The sequence below is a fragment of the Plectropomus leopardus genome, chromosome 2, assembly GCF_026936395.1.
Source record: "Plectropomus leopardus strain MGB_pleo_1.0 chromosome 2, ASM2693639v1, whole genome shotgun sequence".
Classification (NCBI taxonomy): Eukaryota; Metazoa; Chordata; class Actinopteri; order Perciformes; family Serranidae; genus Plectropomus; species Plectropomus leopardus.
This window is the reverse complement of record NC_142177.1, coordinates 25,113,859-25,139,354: the sequence shown is the minus strand read 5'-3', so window position 1 is coordinate 25,139,354 and position 25,496 is coordinate 25,113,859. Positions and strand designations below refer to the sequence as shown.

At 40.5% G+C, this 25,496-nt stretch overlaps 3 protein-coding genes across 4 annotated transcripts in view; 1 reads left to right on the top strand and 2 right to left on the bottom strand.

Moving 5' to 3' along the window:
• The window catches only part of col2a1b (collagen, type II, alpha 1b), a 65,082-nt gene extending 56,633 nt beyond the window's left edge, over nt 1–8,449 (top strand). For both annotated transcript variants that reach the window (XM_042506010.2, XM_042506001.2), the window contains 11 exons: nt 424–531; nt 812–865; nt 1,409–1,516; nt 2,162–2,215; nt 2,756–2,863; nt 3,286–3,339; nt 3,452–3,559; nt 4,730–5,018; nt 5,316–5,503; nt 6,455–6,697; nt 6,907–8,449. In XM_042506010.2, coding sequence (XP_042361944.2) covers nt 424–531; nt 812–865; nt 1,409–1,516; nt 2,162–2,215; nt 2,756–2,863; nt 3,286–3,339; nt 3,452–3,559; nt 4,730–5,018; nt 5,316–5,503; nt 6,455–6,697; nt 6,907–7,053 — 1,461 coding nt within the window. In that variant the 3' untranslated portion in view covers nt 7,054–8,449. The remainder of the gene's footprint in view (nt 1–423; nt 532–811; nt 866–1,408; nt 1,517–2,161; nt 2,216–2,755; nt 2,864–3,285; nt 3,340–3,451; nt 3,560–4,729; nt 5,019–5,315; nt 5,504–6,454; nt 6,698–6,906) is intronic.
• A 4,260-nt stretch (nt 8,450–12,709) lies between these two features.
• Nucleotides 12,710–16,910, bottom strand: LOC121957401 (leucine-rich repeat-containing protein 3-like). Its single transcript, XM_042505966.2, has 2 exons — nt 16,110–16,910; nt 12,710–13,719 (listed from the first exon to the last, which is right to left on the bottom strand). Exon 2 carries the CDS (start codon nt 13,616–13,618, stop codon nt 12,785–12,787), a length of 834 nt encoding a protein of 277 aa, XP_042361900.2. The 5' UTR covers nt 13,619–13,719; nt 16,110–16,910; the 3' UTR covers nt 12,710–12,784.
• A 3,495-nt stretch (nt 16,911–20,405) lies between these two features.
• The window catches only part of myg1 (myg1 exonuclease), a 33,990-nt gene continuing 28,899 nt past the window's right edge, over nt 20,406–25,496 (bottom strand). The window contains exon 7 of the mRNA XM_088089111.1: nt 20,406–20,970. Within this exon, the coding sequence (XP_087945237.1) occupies nt 20,784–20,970 (187 nt within the window). The 3' untranslated portion in view covers nt 20,406–20,783. The remainder of the gene's footprint in view (nt 20,971–25,496) is intronic.

Sequence of the window (25,496 nt, the reverse complement as noted above, 5' to 3'; positions counted from 1 at the left end):
TGAGCTTCTGCCATCACTGTGTTTTTTATACACTTATTACTTCGCTGAGACTGTAACTTCTGTGCTGTATCCATTGACCTTGTGCTCTGGCCAGCTCAACTTCCTCATCATCTCCTGTGACACAATAGAGGCGACAGTGACTCACTATCGCCTCTCAGGCCAGGATGTATTATAACAGAAGGGACAGTGCGTCCCTGGCTGCTTAGCAGTGGATATCTCTGCAATTCAATACATAGGCATCTTGGACATAACATCAAAGGTGTTACTTCTTCACACTGTGTTTATAGGGTTTGTTTGTTTTTTTTCAATGTTTTAAACTAAAATTATGTCCAGATCTTACTTAATGCACCTTTAACTTGTGATGTCTTATGATTTAACAAATTTAGCATATATGTGGTACTGAGGTCTCTCCTCTCCTCTCAGGGTGAGCCTGGAAAGCAGGGAGCTCCTGGTGGCAGTGGAGACCGCGGACCCCCTGGACCTGTCGGACCACCTGGACTCACTGGACCTGCAGGAGAGCCTGGCAGAGAGGTAACAGCATTGGCAACACACAGCATTGCGTGATTCATATCTGCCACATTGTATTTAGTCTGTTTATGTCCTATGACTGAAATCCAGAATATTGTCCTTGAAGCCAAGTCGATTAAAATTTGCTGCTATTTGCATCACGTATACATTTGCATTGTGTTTACACCTTATTATTAATGTGTTTTGCTGGAGCAGGGTTCATTATGCAGCTAATCGGTATTCAATAGGACAGCTGGCTTGGTGGAGGTAGAAGCTATTAACACTCAATATTGTCATGTGACAGGGCAACCCTGGATCTGATGGACCTCCTGGTAGAGATGGCGCTACTGGAATCAAGGTGAGAGAAACACAATTATGCCACATAAGACACACTAGATCAAAACCTCTGTGTTGGAGGATGCTGTTCCTGCTCTGTGTTGTTAGTTTTCAAATGAGCTGTTGCTGAGGATAGGAATTATGCTCTTATGTGTTGCAAATGTGGTGAAATTTGAATTGCATTAGTGACAGGAATAGATCTGTAATTCAACTGGCTGACAACGCCAGCTATTTCAAATTATGTAAACCTGCAGCAGGAGGGTTTCCACTTAGTGTGTTTCGCCTAATTTCCCCACATCGGTTGAATATTAGTATTATTTATGAGCCAAGCCAATCAGGAGTCCCGCATCTAAAACTGCCTGTAAAATGTGGAACACGGTATCATTAACCTTTTTATTTAAATACCCAATCAACATTTTTTTCATGTTCTTCATGCATCTGAAATCATACTGAGTAACTGTGTACACACAAAGGACATTAATATTCTCCACACAATATTATTACTATTATTATCTCAACCTTTCAATTTCTAAACCTGTCTGCTGCTGTGTTCTCTGTGCCGCAGGGTGATCGCGGTAACACTGGTCCTGCTGGTGCTCCTGGTGCTCCGGGCGCTCCCGGTGCTGCTGGCCCAGTTGGTCCCACTGGCAAGCAGGGTGACAGAGGAGAGGCTGTGAGTAATAACTCTAACACTTGTGACATAATCTTTTTTAAAAACAGTGACGTCTCTTTTCAAGAGTGAAGTTTGTTTTTTCCTGTTGAAATAGCAGCATCATTGAGAAGATTAGGTTTTTCACCTGCTGGAAAAAGCTGAAGTACAGAGGAAGACGTCTCAAGTGTTTTATCCTTGATTAACTGACCTGTGGTTGAAGTGAAGAAATAATCTCTGTGTTTACTTTTCTCATATACAAAAAATGTATTCAGTGTATAGCCGCAGAGATTTTATACTGATTTAACATTATTTAATCTTTAAATGCACCTCAGTGCAAATGTGTCTTATTTTAGAAGACATATTTGAAGTGTTAGAAAGTTGCACTCTGTTCTTAAGTCACAACAGTGCTGACTGAGTGATAGCGGCAGATGATCACACACTAGAAATAAAGTATATTTACACTGACTTGAAAAATGTAAAAAAAAAAAAAAAAAAAAAACCTAAAAGAAAACACAGGAAATTATGGTAGCAATCCATAAGCATTTACAAATCATTTAAACATACAGTATACATGACAGTAAATGGGATCTGTCTGTTCAAAGCCGTTCTTCAGTAATTAGGGTTTGTACTGTAACATGACCACCTTCCTTTGTTTTTTTCTCACAGGGTGCACAAGGACCTGCTGGACCTCCAGGACCTGCTGGAGCCAGAGGAATGCCTGTATGTATCTTTCTTTTTTTTCCTTCTAATCTGAACATGCACAGGATTATTATAGAACAAAAGTGAAAACAGAATTGGTGTATCCATTGCAAAAGTGATATAAAACCCTGAAAGTCAGCCTGTCTTTTCTACGACAGAATTGCTAAAATCATGCTGTTTTCAGGGTTTCTGCACAGATTGTAAAAGTACAGAATAAGAACAACACAAAGAAGAGTTTGTCACAGCCTGTAAAACAGTTCTGCCCCAACAAGTGTTTTATAACTTCCTTTTTGAGCCAAGATGTTTGACAGTAAACTTTTACCTGACTAACTGTGTAGGAGTGTGGACTGAATGGCCACAATATAAGCATCTAGTTATTAGTACTCAGATGTCAAATACGGTATGACAAATTAACCAAGTAGTCTAGTTGAGTCTGGAAAAATGTGGAATTTTGAAATGGCAAATGTGTAGAAAGCCCTTTGTTCTAATGCAACAGAAAAACTAATCCTTGGGAAATGATTATAAGTTCTTCAAGTTATGTTGTTGTCCACTTGTTCTCAGGGACCCCAAGGACCCCGCGGTGACAAGGGTGAGGCTGGAGAGGGTGGTGAGCGAGGACAGAAGGGACACAGAGGCTTCACTGGTCTGCAGGGTCTGCCTGGACCTCCGGTAAGACTGACTGAATGCAAAACAATCTGCCTCCAGACATCTGTGTAAGACTGGTCAAATTACTTAAATAATCCTTGTTTTAGCTTTACTGGATCCTTTTCTTGTCATCATCCCAGTATGTATCAGGATGCTTGCATTTTACGGCACTTATCCAGATCCAGGTTGCATGAATTTCATTAATTATATCATTAGAAATTATTGGTATATACTGCTGGGAAGTAATTTTAAAAAAAAAGGTATTTAGTAAAAATGATTCTACGTCATATTGTCGCCACAGGTTTCATACTTTGGTTAGTATGACTGTGAATCGGCTATGACACTATGGAATTGCAGTCTACGAAATAATGACAAGGATTTAAAAAGTCTAAAAATTGACTTCAGACTGCAGAGGCCCTGATGTGTGACTGTAATAATCTGTTTAGGGTCAAGCTGGAGACCAGGGTGCTACTGGACCTGCTGGACCCTCTGGACAGAGAGTGAGTGCTAATGCCAAAATACCTGGTTGCAATAAAACATTTGGAATACTTTGAATTCAAAGACTGTCTTTGATGCTTAACATCAAGAGTTTTCCCCCTTCTGTGTGTATAGGGACCACCTGGCCCTGTTGGCCCTGCTGGAAAGGATGGAGGAAACGGTCTGCCAGGACCTATTGGACCCCCCGGACCTCGAGGTCGCAGTGGAGAGACCGGTCCCGCTGTGAGTACCCACAAGAGCTGTTACATTGATTTTCCACTGAAAACAGGCTAAAAATACATTTCAGCCAGTATGTGTGACTTGAACAGTGTTTTTTGTTTGTTGGTTACAACTCTACATTGTGCTCAGTATGTTGCACATATGTTACATGAGCCTGACTAATTACGAATTAAAAAATTCAAAACTATGTTGAGAGTCTGTGAAACAGTACAGGAGTTTGACTCTGCAAAATTCACAACACTTCAGATCATCTTGAGCATCATGTAATGTGGAGCAAATGGACCCAAACAGGACACGGCAGGAACTCAAAAAGATCACTCTCTAATCGAAAGAAACACCAACTGAACATCACACCAGTGAATCAAGGATCCAACAAAGACTGAACTGAACACCAGGACTTAAATATATACTAGACTGACGAGGGGATGAAGTGCAGGTGGAGAAAAGGGGCGGCGAAGCTCAGGTGAGGGGAATAAGATGATGAGGCAGGAGAAAAGGTAGGGTAGCTGATTGGCTGGAAAAAACTGAGGAGCAGGGGAGGACTAACAAGGCTTATGTAATAGCAAGTGCAAGTTTTACGATAAATGGCTTGAGAATGTTACAAAATGGCGGTTAAAGCAAGTAACCAGGAATGCTTACGAAGCAAACTGCACTGTTCAAAGTTTGGACAGTAGCACTGAAGGTGGTTAAAACACATGAGCAGAGTGGCAAGCACAGTGTTGTTCTACCTCTACTATTTATTTTGCATCAACATCATTTTGTTTACTTGGACAAAGCATATTTTCACTTCTGGTGCGTATTTACATAGCAAGGTCATTAATTTGAGCTCAAATTTAATTTAAACTTGTGTTAAAAATTACGGCAATTTAAAAAAGTCATATTCAAATGGAAACATGAACATGGAAGGGAAGAAAAATCACTTAGGTCATTTTAAAAAGATGTAGCAAGGACTCTAGTTGGCATCACTCGAGCTTGTTTGTGAAGTGCTTGTTGTTGAAACCAATAGTGAAGTCCCAGACAAGAGAACAGATTGCAGAACAGATTGCAGCATTTCCTGAAATCACTGTGGGAGATGAGGGACTTTTCTAGTCTGACTGTAGAAGACAGAGTATTTCTCCATTTATGAGCAAGAAATGAGACTACAATCTTTCATCTTTCCTCTTTTCCTCTCAGGGTCCCCCTGGAAACCCCGGACCCCCCGGTCCTCCCGGTCCCCCCGGCCCCGGCATTGACATGTCTGCCTTCGCTGGTCTGGGTCAGACTGAAAAGTCCCCCGATCCTCTCAGGTACATGAGGGCCGACCAGGCTTCCGGAAACCTCCGTCAGCATGACGCTGAGGTCGACGCCACTCTCAAATCTCTCAACAACCAGATCGAGAACATCCGCAGCCCCGAGGGATCCAAGAAGAACCCAGCCCGCACCTGCAGAGACCTCAAACTCTGCCATCCTGACTGGAAGAGCGGTGAGTGACACCAAGGAGAATTGGTTAAATTGGGATGAGATGATGAAGTAGGCTGAAGTTAGGTGACATTTTATGTTGGCAGCTTAAGTTTGGTGAGGTCATTATTTGTGTTAAATATAGTTTATGTTGTCTGGAGAGTTTGGATGTGGCTGATTCAGATTCTGTTTTTGAGATATCAGAATTACACAATATTTCTTAACATTACATAATAAGATTTTCAATGATTATCAGCTGTTTATGCGGCCATAAAAAGGGTTTAATTTGAAGCTTATTAGTTTGTGTTTTTTCTTCCTGTAGGAGAGTACTGGATTGATCCCAATCAGGGCTGCACCATCGATGCTATTAAGGTTTTCTGCAACATGGAGACCGGAGAGTCCTGCGTCAAGCCCAAACCTGCCAGCATCCCTCGCAAGAACTGGTGGTCCAGCAAGAGCAAGGACCGCAAACACGTCTGGTTTGGAGAGACAATGAACGGAGGATTCCATGTAAGTGGCACCATGGCTTTCATTTTTTAACTTCAAACAGTCTGAAACATGTGCACACCAAGTCTGTATTATTCGTATGCGTTCTTTGTCTCTTTTGTTTTTTTCATCGGCCATCTGATAAAAATAGTTACGCCCAGAAACTTTGCACACCGAGTCCGATCCGTTGTATTGTTCTTTTCATTGTAAAATTTGCAATATTTGACAAAATGGAGTCGTCAAGCAGTAAAAGCGATCCTGTGGTCCTATATTGTATGCATCCAATTCTGAAAAGGCATCCAGAGCAAGGAGAGAGTTTTATCTGCTGATAAAGGAGTTTCAGAATTATTGCCATCCTTTCCAGGTGACTGTTTCATGATGTTAGTGGTCCAGTTTGATACGCTGCTAACAACGCTGAAATCACACATTCAAAAGGTCACAAATTTCTGTGATCCAACTGATCCTGAACGGGACGAATGCAATGCAGCATATCAACTCTATTTCAAAAACTTTAATAACAAAATGTGAATAGTGTGCAAACATGATTGGCACCCGATTACCTGGTCTCTGCAGGTGTCTTTAAACTGCTGACACTAGTGATATCTATTTTTAAATGTGCAACAGATTTAGACAAAAATACAGAGTTTGATTTGCAAAGGTCTTGACTATTGACATTAGGCATTTTATTGGAAATACAGCTCAAGTCTTTTTCTTAAAAAGAAATCAGGAAATATATTGATGATGATTTTGATTATTGGCCTTTTACCCGATGTGTGTTGGTATCAGCTTTAGCCCCTGTGACCCTGCTCATAAAAAAAAAAGTTAAAAAAAACAATTTTTTACTCGTTGGTTTACTCGGTTTTACTCATCAAGGAATCTATAACAGTTCAAATAACTAAACAGCACACAACAGCCACAATAACAGACATTAACTGTTCTCCTAACTTCCTCTTCTTCACGTGTGGCACATTGCAGTTCAGCTATGGTGATGACACCCTGGCGCCCAACACTGCTGCCATTCAGATGACTTTCCTGAGACTGCTGTCCACCGAGGCTTCTCAGAACCTCACCTACCACTGTAAGAACAGCGTGGCCTACATGGACGCCTCAACGGGCAACCTGAAGAAGGCCGTGCTGCTGCAGGGCTCCAACGATGTGGAGATCAGAGCCGAGGGCAACAGCCGCTTCACTTACAGCGTGATGGAGGACGGCTGCACGGTAAGAAAGATTCAACACGTGCACACATTATCTCATGTACATACACATACATGTGCTAAATCAGATGCATGTCAGAACACGATATAATGAAATTCATTATTGTCTCTCTTACTCTCTGGTGTCCATTTAGCTCAACAAGCCAATTAACTCTGTGTAATTTTGGAGAACGTAGAAGGTCGTGTAACGTTTGTGTGTTTCACTCTGCACAGAAACATACGGGACAGTGGGGCAAGACAGTGATCGAATACAGATCGCAGAAGACCTCTCGTCTGCCCATTGTAGACATTGCCCCCATGGATATTGGTGGAGCAGACCAGGAGTTCGGAGTGGAAGTCGGAGCGGTCTGCTTCTTGTAAAGAACGAGGGATCAAACAGAAGAGAACGAAGAAGTGGAAATTTGCAAGAAATGAAATGAAAAGAGGAGCACACTTCAGAAAAAGGAGGAGAGAGAGAGAAAAAATCAAGACACTTTTTTTAAAATGGGACTTTTTTTCTAAGTAAAAAAGTGCTTTTTCCAAGTCGAACTCCGTAGGATATCTGCACTGAATGGCACCAGCAACTGTCATCTGTGATCCATCCAGCATCGCCCCCTCCCCCTCTTATGGATTCCCCAAAGCCCCCACTTCACCCTGGGTGAACAGCAACCCCGCCACCCTATGAACAAGACGGAGGAAGTATGAGGAGAGCACGGGAACATGCCAGGGAACTAGAGAGAGAAAAATGTGTTGGTGTTATTTATTTATTGTTTAGGTTTGGGTCCCAGGTGTGCCAGTTTGTTGCTAAGTGATAAAAAACCCACTTACACATATTTTATGAAATATCCACCAACTTCCTCTCCTACTTCCTCCTCTTTACTAATAACCCCCATCACTCCACTTTCCACTAAAGCATACATATCTCTTTGAAACCAAAAATCTAGCGACATAGAAAGTGCAGGTGTTCCTATTTCTACCACCACAGTGTGTATTGAAAAGTTACTGTGTATTATAATAAAAGTCAATGGTGCTATTGTTGTAAAACAGTCTGTATTTTTTAAACAACCAGATACTCATATGTAGTGACCTGTATATATGTATATATATGTATATGTGTGTATACATATATATACAGTTTCTCAGAGAGAGCATTTTGCCCTTTTTGGATTTCAGGGTGATAAATGTCCCCAACCTCCTGCTTCGTCCCCACAAATGTGCCTATGATGATTTTTTTTTTTTTTAAATCATGGCATGTCCAATTTGGAGGTACGTTAAATTTATTTTTTCTTTAAGTTTTGTTTTGATATTTTAAAGCTACCTCAAACTAAAAAGAAAACGTCACAAATCAAACTGAGGCCTTCTCCCCCTGAAGCTTTTTACGCAAAACCCTCTATTTTCATATCAAAATGACTGATAGAAGCTCGGTCATGAAAGCCCAGTCTGCTGCCCCCGCCCCCATTTGCTGTGACCTTTGACCCCCATCCCTCTCTACTTCCTCTCATCAGTCCCCTCACACAGGGCGTGCCCTCTGCCTCGGCGCACACACTCTCACTCTCACTCACACACACTTGAAGAGATCCAGTGTTTGACTTTTTGTTGCTCCAGTTCTGCAGCCAGCGCAGAGGGCTCGTTTGAGTGAGGTTGTGTATATTTTTTATTATTAATAATAGTATTATTATTAATAATAATAGCATTATTATATTATTATTATGATCATGACTTGTTTTTGTTACGTTTTAATTAATGTAAATTGGAAATAAAAGACAAAACCAAGGAACAGGCTGAACTTGCTTTTTATTTATGTCCTGTTTTTGTTCTCCCTCGTGTTGAAGTATCTAGAGCAGTCAGGGGTTTGGACTCTTCCCCAAGGAAATTTCTTTTGAGAAAAATAAATAAAAAAAGTCACAGCTAAACATCTCACTGTGCCCTGCCGCCACTGTGTGATTTTGTAGTGGATAATATTTCCAGGGGGAGAAACACCTCAGAATTTAAGAAAAGGCAGTTGAGAGATGAATGAACGCAGGGGGTCTTTTTTGATTTTGCTGGCAATTTGTGAAAAAAAAAAAAAAAACAAAGAAGGTGGAGGTGGTAAAAGTTCACATCATGTACTTTTATATATGTAAAATATTTTTTTTTTCCAATCATTTCATTTAGTTTAACGCATGGTAGAGTAGAAATAGGAAACACTGCCGACCATGATCATGATGATGTCTTCCTGTACTTCTTTTACTTTTCTTCATCTTTTTGCCTATTTTCATCCTACAGTAGCAATAAAAGGTAGAAGCATTTCTATGAACAAAGTAGAGCAATGTTTCTTTTATTTTTAAGTATTTGTTCTTTTTCTTAAAATTACTTTGATAGGTCATTCATTTAATTAATTTAATGTAATGGTTTCTGAGTTATGACTTTATCCTTGTTTGAATAATTATTGGCAAACAAACAGGAGAAAAAACATCACTGGGGCAGAAACATCAACAATAAAAAGAAAAAAGTCCCCACAGAAATATCTACACACAGAGGGCATGCTTGGTTTCAGCATCATTGTTACTCAGCAATGTTACTCAGCAAGTCAAAGTGGGTTAAAGACTGTATTAAAGATGTATTTTGGGAAATTGTATGATTTGTGACAGACAGGTTAACATTCAGGAAATACTCTGAATATGTAAAGTTACACCAACAGTGTTTCACAAGTTTATCCACACAGACAGAAAAAAATATCCAACTTCTAATTTCCAGTCTTTTAGCCTGCAGTCTACCAACTTTAAACACGGACCAGATATAACAACATTAACATTGTTCTAGTCAAAGTTTAATTGATTCTAACTCTAATTCACAGTATATCTTCATCCTGAACAACATAAACTTCAGCCTTTCCCTGTAAATTACAAAATACACCAACAGTTAGCACATTACACTACACAGAAAGTTGACTTATTTTAGGTTTCGCCTCAGCTCCACTTTTCAAACTCAACTCTTAGACAAAATGGGGCACAGTAATGTTTTATTACATCTAGGGACACTTGGAGGGTTGTAACTGTACACTTAAAACCTTTGAAACCTGGATGAACATCACTTTTTTGTGCTGTATTCAGATGCCTTTCGCAGATATTTAAACCTTCGAAGCCTGGGCAAATTGGTTTGTATTCTTTTGACAACCTTGGAAAAAGGCAATGACCAGGCTGGAAAGAAATATTCTGCAAATTACAAGATATTAGTAGATTTAGAAAAATATTATTTAAAAATAAAATTTAAAAAAGCTAGGGGGAAAGTCCAGAAAACTGTATTTACAGTTATTATAAGTATACATTTACAATTATGTTGTGGAATTATTTTTGTTTTTAAACATTTTTTTCAGGTTTAATTGTTTGCTTTCCCCCCTTTTTTGGGTAATTTTCAGGTAATTTCCTAATAATTGCTCATCGCTTTCTTTTCATGTTTGTGTAAAAAACCAAGCCAGTCTGCTCGGGTTTCAAAGGGTTAATCCAGAGTAAGAGTCCATGCTAGCGCCCCTGTGACGCTACTTTTACAGGCACAGTGGTGCTTTCAGCTAAATGCTAATGTCAGCATGCTAACATGCTCACAGTGACAATGCTAACATGCAGATGTTTAGCAAGTATAATGTTTACAAAGTATTTTAGAGTGTTAGCATGCTAAAATTTGCTAATTAGCACTAAACACACAGTACAGTTGAGGCTGATAGGAATGTCATTAGTTTTGCAAGTACTGGACGACAAACTCTGATGATGCTACAGTCGAAAAAAACGTGATAACAAAAGTCATTATAATTATTCCAGAGTGGAACATTAACACGTGTACCAAATTTCATCATAATCCATCCAATAGGTGTTGACTAACTGACTTACATTACCATCCTGATAGAGCCAAGCTGCTAACATTGCTAAAAACATAATATGAAGAGAAATTGAAAAGGCCACTGTTTCGTTCCATATTCAGTGTATGTTCAGTAGCTATACACGTCACAAATTACATTAATTCTACCACTGCAAGCGTTAAATACACAAACTGAGAAAATGATTCCATTTATTATCAGAGTGTTTTTGCTTATTTTTTTATGGTGGCTTGAAAAGAAATCAATTACGATAAAGCCTATGTGGAAAATGGGAGACGGGACAATTTGTACACAGCAATCAGTGTCGAGAGGACTGAAAGCAGGACTCAAGAGATTAATTAAAGCTAAACTAACAGCTTCTCTCGGGATAAATGGCTATACTAATCTATTTTTTGACAACGATCCATTCCTAAATCTGGCTGAAATGTCTCTGTAGCAAACAGTGACAAGCTATCCAGATATTTTAGTGCTGATTGCTGCAGCTTGGAGACAAAACCGTTCACCTGCAGCTCTAATGGCTTCCTGAGAGGACTAAATTTAGACCGGCAGTTCTCTACTGGCAGCAAAACCACTGGCTTAGTGACCATGGATTGAGTCAGGCTTAAATAGCATCCATGAAAAATCAGTGTTATCAAAGAAAAAATGGCCCGTACCAATGCAAAAAAAAAAAAATCCACACTCACACACTCACATGCAAAAACAAGCAATTAGATGAAGACACAAATTTGAGTTTGTACTCTCTCCCTTTCCGACCTGATGCACACACTGCAGCTGATTAGTGGCTTTCGAGTTTTCATTAAGGGTCAGTTGGTCAAAGACTCCTAATTAGAGCTTAATGAAAGATAAAAGACCGCAGTATGGGGCATGGAGAAAGAAGAATAGAGACGGAGAGAGGGAGTACAGAGGGTGATTGAAGGTTATAATAGTTCAAAGTCCTTTTCCACAGTCTTACTTCATTCTTTCATCTTCTGCTCCTTTTTTCAGTTTCCAGTCTTTTCTTAGTGTATAATAAGTAAACACATTTTGTTCAGTAAAGGAACAGTGTGTAAGATTTAGTGGCATTTAGCAGTGAGGATTCCAGATTGCAACCAGCTGAAACTCCTCCAGGTAAAATTCCTTCTGTGTTAGTTGTTCAGGAGGTTTTTACAGGGAGCCAAATTGTCCACAAATGTCTCTTTCTCTCCAAAACAAAAGGACCCAGTGATTTAAAGGGGTATAAACAAAGAATAAAGCAGTTTCACATTTAAAAAAAGCAATGTTTTTCCAGCACTCTTTGTCATGGAGGGGCTGCTAACTACGTTTGCTGACGTGTAAACACGAATGACTCCTATCTAGGGCCAGTGTTTGGTTTGTCCATTTGGGCTACTGTAGAAACATGGCGGTGCAACATGGTAGATTCCATGGACAAGGCAAAACACCAGAAACAGCGCCAGGCTTAAAAGCCAGTTTTATATAGTGGAATTACACTGTGATACCGTTTGGCCCCAAAAGCTTTTCCACATAGATTTACAATGTGAAAGAGATGTCTCAAAATCAATAGGTACACTTTTTTTGAATCTCAAACCCCTGAAAAACAATTCATTACACTATCAGGATTTGATCTATTTGGTCCAATAACATATGAAAGTCTAGAAGAGCTGCAAGATTAAATCATTTTATCCTCATTCAATTCAGTGGAACACCAAATTGCAAATTTGCTGCTCAGTCATATTTGGCTGCACACGGCCACCATACATCTTTAATACCCTTACTATGGGCCTCACAATGTAGAAGATTCGGTTAATTTCATACCGTGGAAATAGAGCTTTTTTTTTTTTATATCATGCACCACTATGCAACTTTTGTAGGTATAATTAGGACCCCCTATGCTGCATCCAGGTGTCTCAAACACATCGAATGGGTGAGGGCCTGCTCCCTTTGTGGATATAAAGACCTCATTCAAAGGTAACAAAAGCACAATTCTCATTTTCAGGTACAGTACAGAAAACATTCTTATATCAAGGTCAATTTCAATATAACCCCCTAAACCCAACACACTGGAACTTTAAATTGAAAAAAATGCAAAAGGTAAAGAAATATAAAGAAAGTGGGGCTCAGTTTTAACAAATATAATCACAAAAGACATCTGTAAAGGGTTAATTTCCTCTGGATCAGCATTTTCCAGTAACTCCACACAGCATTTTGAAGTTTATCAGTCGCTCTCCAAAAAAAAAAAAACATTATTTGCTTCTAATTCCATCAAAACTGCAGCTGAGCAGGAGTTCAGAAACCAGTGCTCAGAGTGTCTGTCTCTGTGGGGGTCTTGCGCGGGCTGGGTAAACTTTTCAGATACTCCAAATGCCTGCGGGCCTCGGCCTGGTTCTGCCTCACATAGTACACCACATACACGATGACCATGAAGAACCACACAAACATTGTCACCAGCATCGCTACATCAGTGGTTTTCCGCTGGAGGCTGCAGAAATTCACCCCAGAATCCAACAGTTTGACCAGTGGTTGACCTGCGTGCTCGCCCTGCGACCCTGGGTCCTCCCACCTGCTGCCCTCGCCAACCCCCCTCACAGAGCTCTCACACACAATCCCATTCACCGTCTCAGGCTCCAGGTTCAGAGTCTCCATCAGCTCCTGGAGGGCGCAGTCACAGTGCCAGGGGTTATGGTAGAGGCGTGTCTTTGCGCGAGTGGTGCCGAACTCCTCCCTGCTGGCCTGCCTCAGCTGGTTGTGTGAGAGGTCCAGCAGGCGTAGCTCGGGCCCCAGGTGCCGCAGGGCCCCCGAGGCGAGCGAATCGATGCGGTTGTGGGACAGGTACAGGTCACGCAGGTGGACCAGGTCACTGAAGGCACTCTCGGGGATGTTCCGGATGTAGTTGCGATCCAGGTGAAGGGACACAGTTTCTGGTGGTATCCCCTCTGGGATCTCTCGCAGCCCGGCGTCAGAGCACAGCACCGTGGCCGTGTCCCAGGCGCAGTGGCAGCTCTCCGGGCACTGAGGGGACACTTGGCCCCACAGAACCGAGAGTAAGAGCGAGACATGCAGCCATGAATGAAGATCAGCTCCTTTACCTCTCCGTCTTCCTCCACTGACGCTGGTATACATCTCTCCTCACGCCAGCCTGTGCACATCGCCTCACCATAGCACGCTGACACACACCAGGTCCCAATCACACACACACACACACACACACACACCAGGAGGAACTGACAGATTGAGAGAAAAAGGGTCAGTGTGGAAAAGATGAAGCTCTCTCTTTTTACAAACCCTTCAAACACATGCAATCAAAGTACTGACAGGTGAGATTATGATATTGAGGAGGAGGAGAAAAAGGTCAGCAGGTGAAGAGAGAGTTTTCCTGCATGGAGAGACACTAAGAGGTCAACCATTTCCGCACATCCTTTGTTATTCACCAGCAGTAATGACAGTTAAATTCATCTAATGAGGTTGAAACAGCTCTTCCTGCATTTAAAAGGACATGAGTCATTATCTGGATTCCTCCCTCCCTCCTGCTGTGTTTTTTGTGCATCTCCAATTCAAAACCAGCAGAAAAGCATCACACTACACTCATCAATACGTGTTCATCTCATTTAGCCACTCTATTTATTTCCCCATGATGCCATAGCCCTTTAATCATATTCCATGGGTGGAGATGGAGCGCATTGTAGGGACAGAGGATAGAAAAGGGGGTGGGATCGATAGCCCCAAGTATTGCCTGCTACACTATTAACAGCGAGAACATCAATCCTGCCTGTGTCCCACGGTATCAATAAGTGACAGAGCTGAAGAAAAAAAATAAGCCAGCAGTGGTCTGGTATTAGCATTTGCTCAGTGCACTTGCAGCGAGGAAGCGAAAGTTTTAAAAAAGAAAAGCAATCTGACTAGACTCCCGTGGACAAAGCCACTGGAGAATACATTACATGGGTTATGTGTGTTCAGCTATAGAGCTGATCAGGCTCACATGTCTGACTTCTTTTATATTTAAACATCCTTTTAAATGTCAAGCACTTTCTGCTGTCTCCCTGTCTTTATAATAGTATCAACACCATCATGTGGCTCTATTCTCCTGTACAGACAGCATATATTAACAGTGGCCTGGATTTTGGCTGACATGTCTAAAAGTGACTGGATGATTGACTGACACAAGACTGCAAGTTTTGTTGAAATTTTGAGAGGGTACACATATGAAACCCTGTTTCATATGTGTACCCTCTCCCTATGAAACCCTGTTTCATATGTGTAGCAGGCCTACACATATGGGGAACACATGTTTCATATGTGTACCCCATATGTGTAGGCCTGGGGTCCTCTCTGCCAGAACATTTTGATGGGAGAAGGCAAAGAGCAACTTACCAAGACATGGCCCCAAAATAAGCAAATAATAAGTAAAAAGAAACAAGATTGGTTATTCTTTTAAAACTCATTTTCCCTTCTTTTTCTAAAACTTTTTTTTTTTTTTTTTACCTTTTTTTCCTAATTTCTTGCAATTCATGGGACATTTCTTGTCCAGTTGTTCATTACCTTTTCCAAATGTTTTCAAAAGAAATCAAACCAATTTGCTCAGGTTTCTAAGGGTCAAACAGATTATAAAAGGCATCTGAACATAGCAAAAGGAAACTGACACTGAATCAGGTTTCAAACACATAATTTCTTGCATTTCTGCCCCTAATTTTGTCTTGTCTGTATCAATTTTATGGTGCAAATGTTTTTCATTTTGTCAGAATCAAATCTGATTTTATGTTTTACTTGGGGGGACAAATGCATCTAAACATTGAAGAGGATGTGTGCCCCACCCCACCCCTCCAAACCCCCCCAAAACATTACACTACACTATGTACTGACAGCTTTGTGATGTCGATCAACTCGTCCAGTTTGTCTTATGTGAGCAGATAATTAGTTCACTGCTCATAAACTGCCCCGTTATTAACATCCAGAATACAGATGCATGCAAATCCCCAATTAAGAAAATAATTATCTGCTGCATAAATGTGAATGGGAATGAGAAAGACTGAAAGACGGGGGACGGAGAGGGACTCTCAAAGCAAATACAGATGGCACACGTGTGTTACAGCTTCAGCTTCCAATTATTTTAAAGTCCTTATTACTCAAATTACAGAGGGCATCATTTAAATTAGAAAAAAACAGAGACTCGATGCTTTCTGGGTCTGAGTTCATCTTCAGTATCATACCTTACTTTTATCAGATTAACCTGCACTAAAGTCATAACATTTCCGAATTAGTTTCATTTAGACTATTAGGCTGCATTAACGGGGGAAACATGTCAACTGGACTGTTGCAAGGTAATAAAACCCCAGTAAAACAAATTTTACTCTTGTGCAAGCGAGCAGACATCAATCGTGTTTTGCAACTTTTGAATTACAAAAAAAAAATGAAGTTTGCAACATGTTTAAAGCTTTCCTGCTGTTCGCCTCGTTAGGTTGCTTTAAAAAGTTGTTGCAAATAAAAGGAAAAATGATCTTTTAAAACTAAGTGCAGCGACAATATAGTCAATACTTATCACCTCAGACACATTATTATAGCAAAAATATAGCCTTGTTACTGGTTTTATAAACGGACATAAATACATAAAACTTACCTGTGGTAGTGTTTCTTGTGAAGTTTGAGATCCAGGAAACGGTTGTGAATTTTCTTTTACACTCCGTTTGCAGTTTTTTCTCGGATGTCTCCCGACAGCAGACAGGACAGCTCTCTCTCCTTCAGCGCACAAACTCAGTGAGGAGCATCAGCCGCGGATGGGTTTGGTTTGCCTGCAGACGGCTTCATCACTGCCTGTCGTAACAGAGGGTAGTTATAGCAACACAGATATGGGGCAACTCTCCCCCCGCCAGAGTGCGCGTGTGCATTTGCGCGCGCGTGTGTAAGAGACAAACGTGAGGTGTGTCACCGTAAGTCCTTGCTGTCCTCACACATGGCATCAGTCTCTCGGATTTCTGAGAAGACATTGGTTATACCTCCATATGAGATATTAACTGAATTAGCTATAGGTGTAATTCAATTGTCACAGTCTTCTCTTCCGACAAAATTTGATTGAATCCCAGGCGGGTACAGGTGAGGAGACATTTACGCTGTACATAATAACTACCGTTTTTTACCTGAAATATGAAACCTCATCTGCACTATGTGTAAGGTTATGGAAAAATATTCTTTTCCATGTGCAGCTGTCATAGTAAGACAAACAGGAATAAATACGGAGTGATAAAGCTTAAAGAAAACATTAAAGGGAAGGTGTGCTTCCTTCTATAACCCATGTCTTATTCTTTCAGGCCTAGTATCAGAGGTCAATAAAGATTTTTTTTTACCTATATCACTGTGTACAGACCTCAAATCACAGTGATAAATATCACATTAAAAATAAAGATTGACTTGAACATTGAGATAATGCCACTCAGTGTTGGAGGTAGCATTTGAAATGTATATGTAACCAATTACTAGTTAAATGCCTTACCTACTTTATTAAAGTAATGTTACTTATTACATTTAATTACTTTTTAATTACTTCCTAACATTTTCAATGTGTAGTGTGTTGGAATTTGTATCATCTAGTGGTAAAGTTGAGGAACTGAACGTTTCCTGTACGTGCCAAACGTGCAGGAAAACTACAATGGCTGACCCGAAAATGTGAATGACCCAATCGAGAGCCAGTGCTTGATTTTTGCATTTTGGGCTACCATAGAACATGGTGGACTCGTATGAAAGTTTCTCAGTGGCGCATGAAGCCAAAAAAGTTGTGTATAAAATCACACGCATGATCGGCACTGATAAAATGATTCAATTGTGCAGCTCTTCTAGACTTCCAGATTGTTATTGGCCAAATGGATCCAACAGAAAACCTGCTCCGTTGGATATGAACATCTCATACTAAGGCAATGAAAACACAAGTTTTAATTTTTTAAGTGATAATAAACTCATAGAAACAGTTATGAATATTATATTCAATTTCTGCCAATAGATGCCCTAAACACTTAACACTGGACCTTTAAACTGGGCAATAACGCTGAAATATGCCCGTAAATATGCTATGCCAAATATAGGCATTCCTGCAAAGCAACAGGTTTAATGTCATATTCTACATCAAGCATACTACAATATTACAATTACATGAATTTTGTGATTTAATTATGTCACTCTGTTGCATGTACTGTAACTAGTTACTCCCCAACAAAGAAACTATTACATGCATACAAACACATGCGTCCGACCACATGACACGAGGAAACCTTGAGGACCAGTACCAGGGTCAAACATTTCCATATAAATAACAAAAACATACACAGTGACACAAGTGACACATATTGTGTAGAAAAATGATATTCATGGAGATTTAGAATGAGTGCCCTGCTCTTTCTTTTACCATAAGGGGAAAGAAATACCTGCTGCTCTCCAGAAGAGCCCTCAGGGGGGGAGAAGACGTGTCTGACAGCCACGATGGCACCTTGTATTCCTCCTCTGCCTCTCCAGCCTGCCCTGCTCCCATCAAACCTGCTCAAAACTATGACATTTCCGCTCCCAACAAATGCAATACAAAATCCTGCAAGTATAATGAGGAGCAAATTTTTGAAAATGTTTTGCCTTTGACGAGTGATTGTCTCTCTAGTTGCCAGAGACAGGGCAGCAGACAAGCTGAGTTTTGTGTTTTTTTCAGATACAAAACAAAGCGGTGCGCAATAAGACAGCACATGATGACAGAGAGAAAAATTCACCCAACTACGCGGGTCCCTGTGCTGAGAATGAATGGCATGAATTTGTGGCAAGGAAATGGGGGGAAAAAAGTAGTCGAGGGAATTGGTTATGTAGTGTCTATTTGGGATGTTCTCAGAAGAAGTAGTTCTAAAAGATGTACATGCCTCGGAGCGGTTTGTTGATGGTGATGTTGACAATGTGAACAGTACTGGAAATCCTGACCTCAGAGAAGTAAAGCCGTTTGGCATCATCTGGTTTGGCTGCAGTCCTCCGAGGGGAAGAGTGAATGAACCTTGCACAAATTGGTAAATAGAGAGAGGCAAGCGGAAAAGATCTGACAGCCGGTGGCAAAACAGACTCCTCCAAGACACAGAGTGCAGGCATGGTTATGATTTTGGCTATTATCTATGTCATGAAAAAAGCAAAAACCAGAGAAGGTGCCCTTGCTGCCAAGAATGCAGGAGGGTGTGGGAGAGAGAGGTAAAAAAGCTGAGGAGCATTTCTTGTAACTAGCCTGTCATTCTCTTGGGACTGAATCCACTGACAACAGGTCAGGCTGGGGGCAGGTGTTCTGCTGAGACTCTTAGCAGCCATTTTTCCACAGCGTGGCCAACTGGGACTTGCCAGGGCTAGAGATGTCTAAAACTGCTTACGACCGAGAAGCAGCACAAAGGTTTGGTCTGCTGCTGTGTCGTTAGAAACCACAACAGAAAAAAAAACACCCCTGCTGACAAAACAAAGTATTACAAAAAATGCTGCTTTGTTGGTAATTCAGGGGACAGTAAATGACTCGGTGCTGGCAGGTTTGTCCAGTAATGCAGGGGGAAAAAAACAGCATAGGCTAAAACTAACAAATAAATGCAGAAGGTTTGTGAGAGCACTTTGAATTTTAAAATACAGTCAGAGGATCTTGTGATTTTCTGAGCCCAGCAATCAGGCAAGTGCACTTGATCATGAATAAGTCTCAAATTGTGCATGCAAGGGTAAAGTGGTGACTCAAATCAATAGATATAAGGATACTGCTTTCTATCTCATGTTTCTCTCAAAGTGTCTGCAATTACAACGCTGTAGTGAATGCACCTTCGCTGTCTTTATGTGAGGCGAAGGATGGGAAAAAGGTTTATCTTCTGCATCTCCACAAACAGAGATTATAATACAGACCATGTGAATGTAAAAGGCTGTCACAAATGTGTATAGATTGGATTGAGACCTTGGCTCAGGCCCAGCACATTGGAGAGCAGAGTAATAACACTAAGATGTGTGCGAGTGTGCATGTGAAGCAGAGGTAGTGTGGAAAACAAGATGTAAGACGCACGTGCAGCTTTCCAAAGCTTTTAAAAATAGTCAATGCACTCTCAGCTAAAAGGAAAACAATAAGTCAGCAGCTGAAACTTGAGATATAGATAGATAGAAATTAGATGATACATTAAGAGCTTTGCTGTTATGGCCATCTAAGTAAAATATTTGTATTTCTGAGCAGGATCTACTCAGAACATGACAAGATGCTCCGTTTCAATTAAAAGTATCAAAGAAAGATGCACAGTCCGCACCACTGAACACAACGAACAGGGGAAAAGGAAAGAAGCAGAGACCCTGAAAGCAGCAATTCATGAATTATTTTTTCACTCGTGTGACATCTGCACGATGACTCTGGCATAAATGGGAATAAAATGCACAGCAATGAAATTATAGAGCAATATGTTGCGCAGGGCAAGAGCAGCAGAAGGGCAGCCTCGTGGAGAATGCAATAAGGTGAGAGTAACAGGTAGAGAGATAAGGAAGGGAAGAAAATCTGGAGTATTCATGAGAAAATTCAAGGCACATCCCCCCCGACTTTATTACAGGGAAATTGACTGTACAGCGCGTCCCAGTGCCGGTAACCTTGTCACGACATGACTGCCATAAGAAGCACCTCTTTGTGGCGTTCGGAAATTTAATTTCTTCGAATTAATCAGGCCTCATTATTGACGCTTTGATCTGGCAGCCTCCGGAAGTAGCCTCTGCATCTCTTTGTAGTGGCACAGTTAATGTCAGCATGCTGGAAATGAAAGGGTGAACCACTGGCCAGGTGTCTATATGAAAATCGACCCTTGAAAGGTAAGGCCGTGGTATTCACCCACTTTGAAGATGTCGGAGTAGGATCGGCCAGGCTGATTTCCTTGACGGGGAAAAAAGAGAGAGGCGAACAGAATTGGAAAAACAACAGTCACTTTAATGCTGGATTTAACCTGATTAAATGGTTACAGAGTGTAATCCAAATAGTATTTCATTACAAATTAACAAAACAGACCCACATTTATGAGAACAGGGAGATTTAGAGGAACATGACTCAACATTATGATTCAGGAGGAGCCTGTGTTGGAATATAGAAATTTAGGGAAGTGGTCCAAGGTTATCTGGCTGCTATTTCTATACCATCCACCTCCTGGGCAGGCAGAGCAAAACAACATTAGCCCTGACTGGGACGGACAAGCGGCAAGACAACAAACTAAGATTTTAATCCTCGTTATTCTCTCTAAAGACTGACCCCCGAGAACAAAATGTGCTGTTGGCTTCCCTCTCTGACCCCTCAGCTGCTTCCATTTGTGGAGTGAGCGGTGGCCTGCAGCGTCCTCCGGGCCATCTCCAGGGCTCCTTCCTTGCTCTTGTTCCCGCCAATAAAGCCTGAGGCGTGGACGAAGACGCAGCCCTCGATCCCGCTGAGCTCCGACAGTGCTTCATCGCGAACGCCGCGCCACTCCTCTAGCAGGGACAGCCTGCGACAGGAGGACAGAGGGGCAGGATGGCTTACAGATGGACACTGTGTGGTCCGATAGTCACTTCCTGTTGATACTTTGGCAAAACACACTGTACTGTACATTTCTGCACAACCAGGAAAACATCAACTCCAAAACACAGTTCTGGACTGTTGAATAATGTCAACCAAATATTGGTAAAAGAACAGAATAAAGTAAGTAAGTAAGTAAGTAATAATGCAACATTTAAACATTTGACTCCAGCCAATGAGTCACTTCTTAAGCAAACAGACATTTAATGAAGATTTGCTTCTCTTCTTTTTATGTGTGATAGTAAAATGAATATCTTTGTATCAGAGAATACATTACAGAAAGCTACAGAAAATGAATTTGCCGTCATGCTAAATTACAGTGATTATCAATGAAAGATGTCTGTTAAAATCAATGCCATTAAACCCAATAAGATTCCATGATTTTTCCAAAACTTTCAAGGATTTTACTAATACCTTAACATTTTCAGTCCTGAAAAAATGAGATTTAGAAATTGCACTATTTTATGACATTTTATTAATCGCTTGAAAAACAACTGCAAAATAATCAATGATGAAATTTCACTTGTATTATTTATTTCAGTGTTGTTTTGCACAAACAATTTTGTTCTGGTCATTTCAGATTTCATGATGAGGAAGACCCAAAGTGAACTACTGCCATTTAAGGTAAACTGCATGACCTGTCACACACACACACAGCACCGCTACAATCAGCTCCAGAAGACAGACCAATACAAATCAACTCGATTCTTCTCCAGTAATGTGGAAAATCACAGATCGGCACTGTGGTCGGAAAGCCATACAATAGCAGTGGAGTCAACAGGCAATCTAACAAAGTGGGGAAAAGATTGGCTCTGCGAGGGTTCACAAGCTGACCTCGACAAAGTGTCTCTGCGTGTAACGTACGGTGGCTGAAAATTCATAAAAATGTAGAGCAGCTCATTTACCCCCCACTGCATGTGGCACACACTTCTATCTTCAGCCTGGCACGTCATTTAAAACGCATTACCACTTCTCTTTTGTGTGTATGTGCTTTTGTGTCATTCTTGCCTTGATGGGGTTATTATGTCCTATTACCTCACCACTGTTCTTCTTAAAAAGTGTTGACATATTCAGCCGTGATTCTGGTTTTATTCTGATTCATCACTTCACCTCTCGCCCTTTCACTGCTTCTAAAATAAATGCCTGAACAAACTGGCTAAACCTGCTAAAAGTATCAGTTTTTTTAAGTCATGCCAACCTCAGGCGCCTCTTCTTCTCTGTCACATGCTCAATGAATCATGGAGTGTGTACAGTCTAACCTGTCAGAAATAAAGTGACATACGGTTGTCAAGCACGGCTGCATTTTGAGAAATGTTTCCTCTAGTTCTCGATTTTTAAGGGTTCATTTTACAGACTTTCCACTTCCTTTTAAATATTACTGCCATTGTGAATAACATCCTCTAAAATTGTAACACTTAGAGAGTGAGGAGCTTCACAAGTCTACTCCCAATGTTATTATCTCATGTCTACACAATCATGTGCCTATTAAGACCCTCATAGGGCGACCTGGGGAGAAAAGCATAGCAAACCCCTAATCCCTGTAAAATGAAACAACCAATCGATAGCTCCACAGTACGGCTGGAAAACAAGCTCATGAGGAAAGGTCAACAGGGATGATAATTAGAGGAGGAGGAGGAGGAGGAGGGGAGACAAGACTTGTTGTTATGACAGGCCAGGAAGCTCTGATTCTAAAGATGAGCGAAGACAGGTCTAAAAAAAAAAACTCCACACAATTAGTAATTTAACCTCTCAAGACCCTTCCTATACCATAACACAACAGATACTGGGAATTAGTTATTTAATTAACAAAAAAATTATTCATGATTTGACACACTGGAGATAACGGGTCATTGAAATATAAAATATTAACTGCATGTCTTTATAGAGCTTAGACTTTCTGTTTAGTCTTCCTCCAACAACAACAAAAGACACTTGCATTTATGGAGAGGTGCTGAATCCTCCTTCAGCCTGCTGACTCACAGTTCACGGACATCATCTTTGAAATAGAGATTTTTCACACTTCACACATTAAACATCCTTTAAAGAGGACCCGTTACTCACTTTCAGGTACGTACTTGTATTTTTGGTTTCTATTAAAACATGGTTGTGCTGGAATACCTGTGTTTACCCTCCGTCTGACATGTATCCCCCCCTTCTGAAAAAGCCCAATCTTTTCTGATTGGTCAGCGTCTAAACTTACAGGTCTTCCGCATCTCTGCACCATCATTTCAGCCGGGAAATGACTGTAACAAAGTATAGCAGCGTTTTCTATCGTTAAAAAATCACTATTAAAAGCTTCTAAACCCAAAAGGACATGTTCCCCTGGGAGTATGGTCCAAAGTCAGGTTGAAATTAACAACATTCAAAACCAAGATTACACGTTTTGCAGCTAACAGTGCGCCTTCAGCCGTGTACACTGACTGTGTATAGCGGAACTTGCTTTAATAAAAATATAACTATAAAATCTTCTTAATACAGCTGTAAATGTTCAGGCAAAAATCCAAAATTGGGGAGAAATAAAAAAATCAGCAACTTAGATGACATTTTTCCCAGATGTTAACATGTAGCTGCATGGAGCATTGGAAACAGAATATTTACAACAGTCTGAAGCCTAAGGTTTTTGCCCACAGGAATTACTATTATATACACGTACCTTATTATTTGAAACTTTGGCCACATTTATTATAAATATCTGTCATGGTAAGATTATGATATGACTTACTATGCTTTTTCTTATATGACAAAAATAAGAAAAAGCATAGTAAGTCTCCTTTGTACATGGGCCAACCTGTGATTAAGCCATGTGACATCACTACAGGGCCAAAGAGGACTGATAAATGCCTAATTTTGCTGGTTTTGAAGAGAAATTATCCCAATTTAAGCTCTTCCTCACTAAATTTTCATTTTTTCCACTTCTTCAAGTCAGAAACATGATGGCATTTTATCCATTTTTAATATATGACATCACACAGATTTCATTGGTGAGTCAATTGACAAAAAAAAAAATTATCTGCAACTATTTTGATAATCAACAAACATTTTAAATTCATTTTTTACCAGCAACCTTTTTCAACTTTCAGCTTATTTGTGAAGATTTGCTCATTGTCTCCTTCTCATGTCATAGTTTATTAAACATCCATTTGTCAGAAATATAAATGTCAAAATCGGCTTTTAGAAATAGTGGTGGACATTTTTCACCATCTGTCATTTAATGATAATCGACAAATCATTTTATTTATTTCAGGAAACATTTTCTAGCTCCAGCTTCTTATTTGGGAAGATTTGCTTTTTGTGTTTCATTCATGTGATACTTAACTGAATATCTTTAGCTTTAGGACTGCCTGTGGGACATTTAATAGTGAACAGAAAAAGTGATGGTTACATACAGAGTGTGGGATGGGCAGATAAACGTGTGTATATGTATGTTAAAGTTTACATTATTTGTTTTACCAAAGAAAAAAAAACTCAAAGTAGGGGGAAAGAAATACAATTACTCTCTACTGTTCATCCACATGGGCAGTTACTATTATTGTAAGTACTGTCAGTATATTTTCTGTAAAAAAAAATAGATAAATAAATAAATTAAGATATTTACATAGTAATAGTAATTGGCAATTTTTACTATTTCTGGACATTTAATAGGCCAAACAAGTGGAAGGGGGGGGGAGATAATTAAAAAATCACCAAATAAACATTAGCTACAGCAATAATAGGAGGCACAGCAGATAAGTGTGACAGCAGCCAGTGTGTTTGTCCAGAAATAGAGTAATATGTTCTGGTTAGGCTCAAATTGCTGTCAGCCTACAGTATTATCTTATACAGAACATCTCAGCGGAAGGACTGCTTCCACTCCTATCTTCCTCCTCCCGGCTCACATTTCCTTAGCAATGTGATGCTGATAAAAATAGACCTTTCCCTCCCCTCAGGTGCAGGGTCAGGGACACAGGTGATAGCAACACCCTTTTCGCAGAGTCGGCACATGCCCACTGGGAGGAAAAAGGCCACCCAGAGAAAGAGCCATCTGGAGCTATGTTGTTTTATCCATCTCACAAGCCATTGTTCCCGTGTAGCTCCGCACCAACCGCCGTGTTTGCATTAAATTAAATCTTTGAAGTGCTCTGCCACTCTAAGCAGGTGCCTGTCTTTTTGGTTGAAAGAGCTGCCGCCTGATGAGATTCTGCAGCGGAGTGGAAAAAAGTCTGGCGCAGGGGCAGGGGAGGTTTGAAAGGTGAGACAGGATGGATGACGGGGTAGAAATAGGATTAATGGGGAGAGAGCAAGACAGATGGGAAAATGGAAGAGGGTGATTATGGGACTCGAGACAGAAATACTGTACATAAGAGAGAGAGGCGGAAGAGAATCACTAATGGGAGGGTGAGCGAACCTCGTGGAAAGAGATGGAAATAGAAAGCATGTAATGGAGCAGCCACTGGTCAGATCAAGAGTACAATCAAA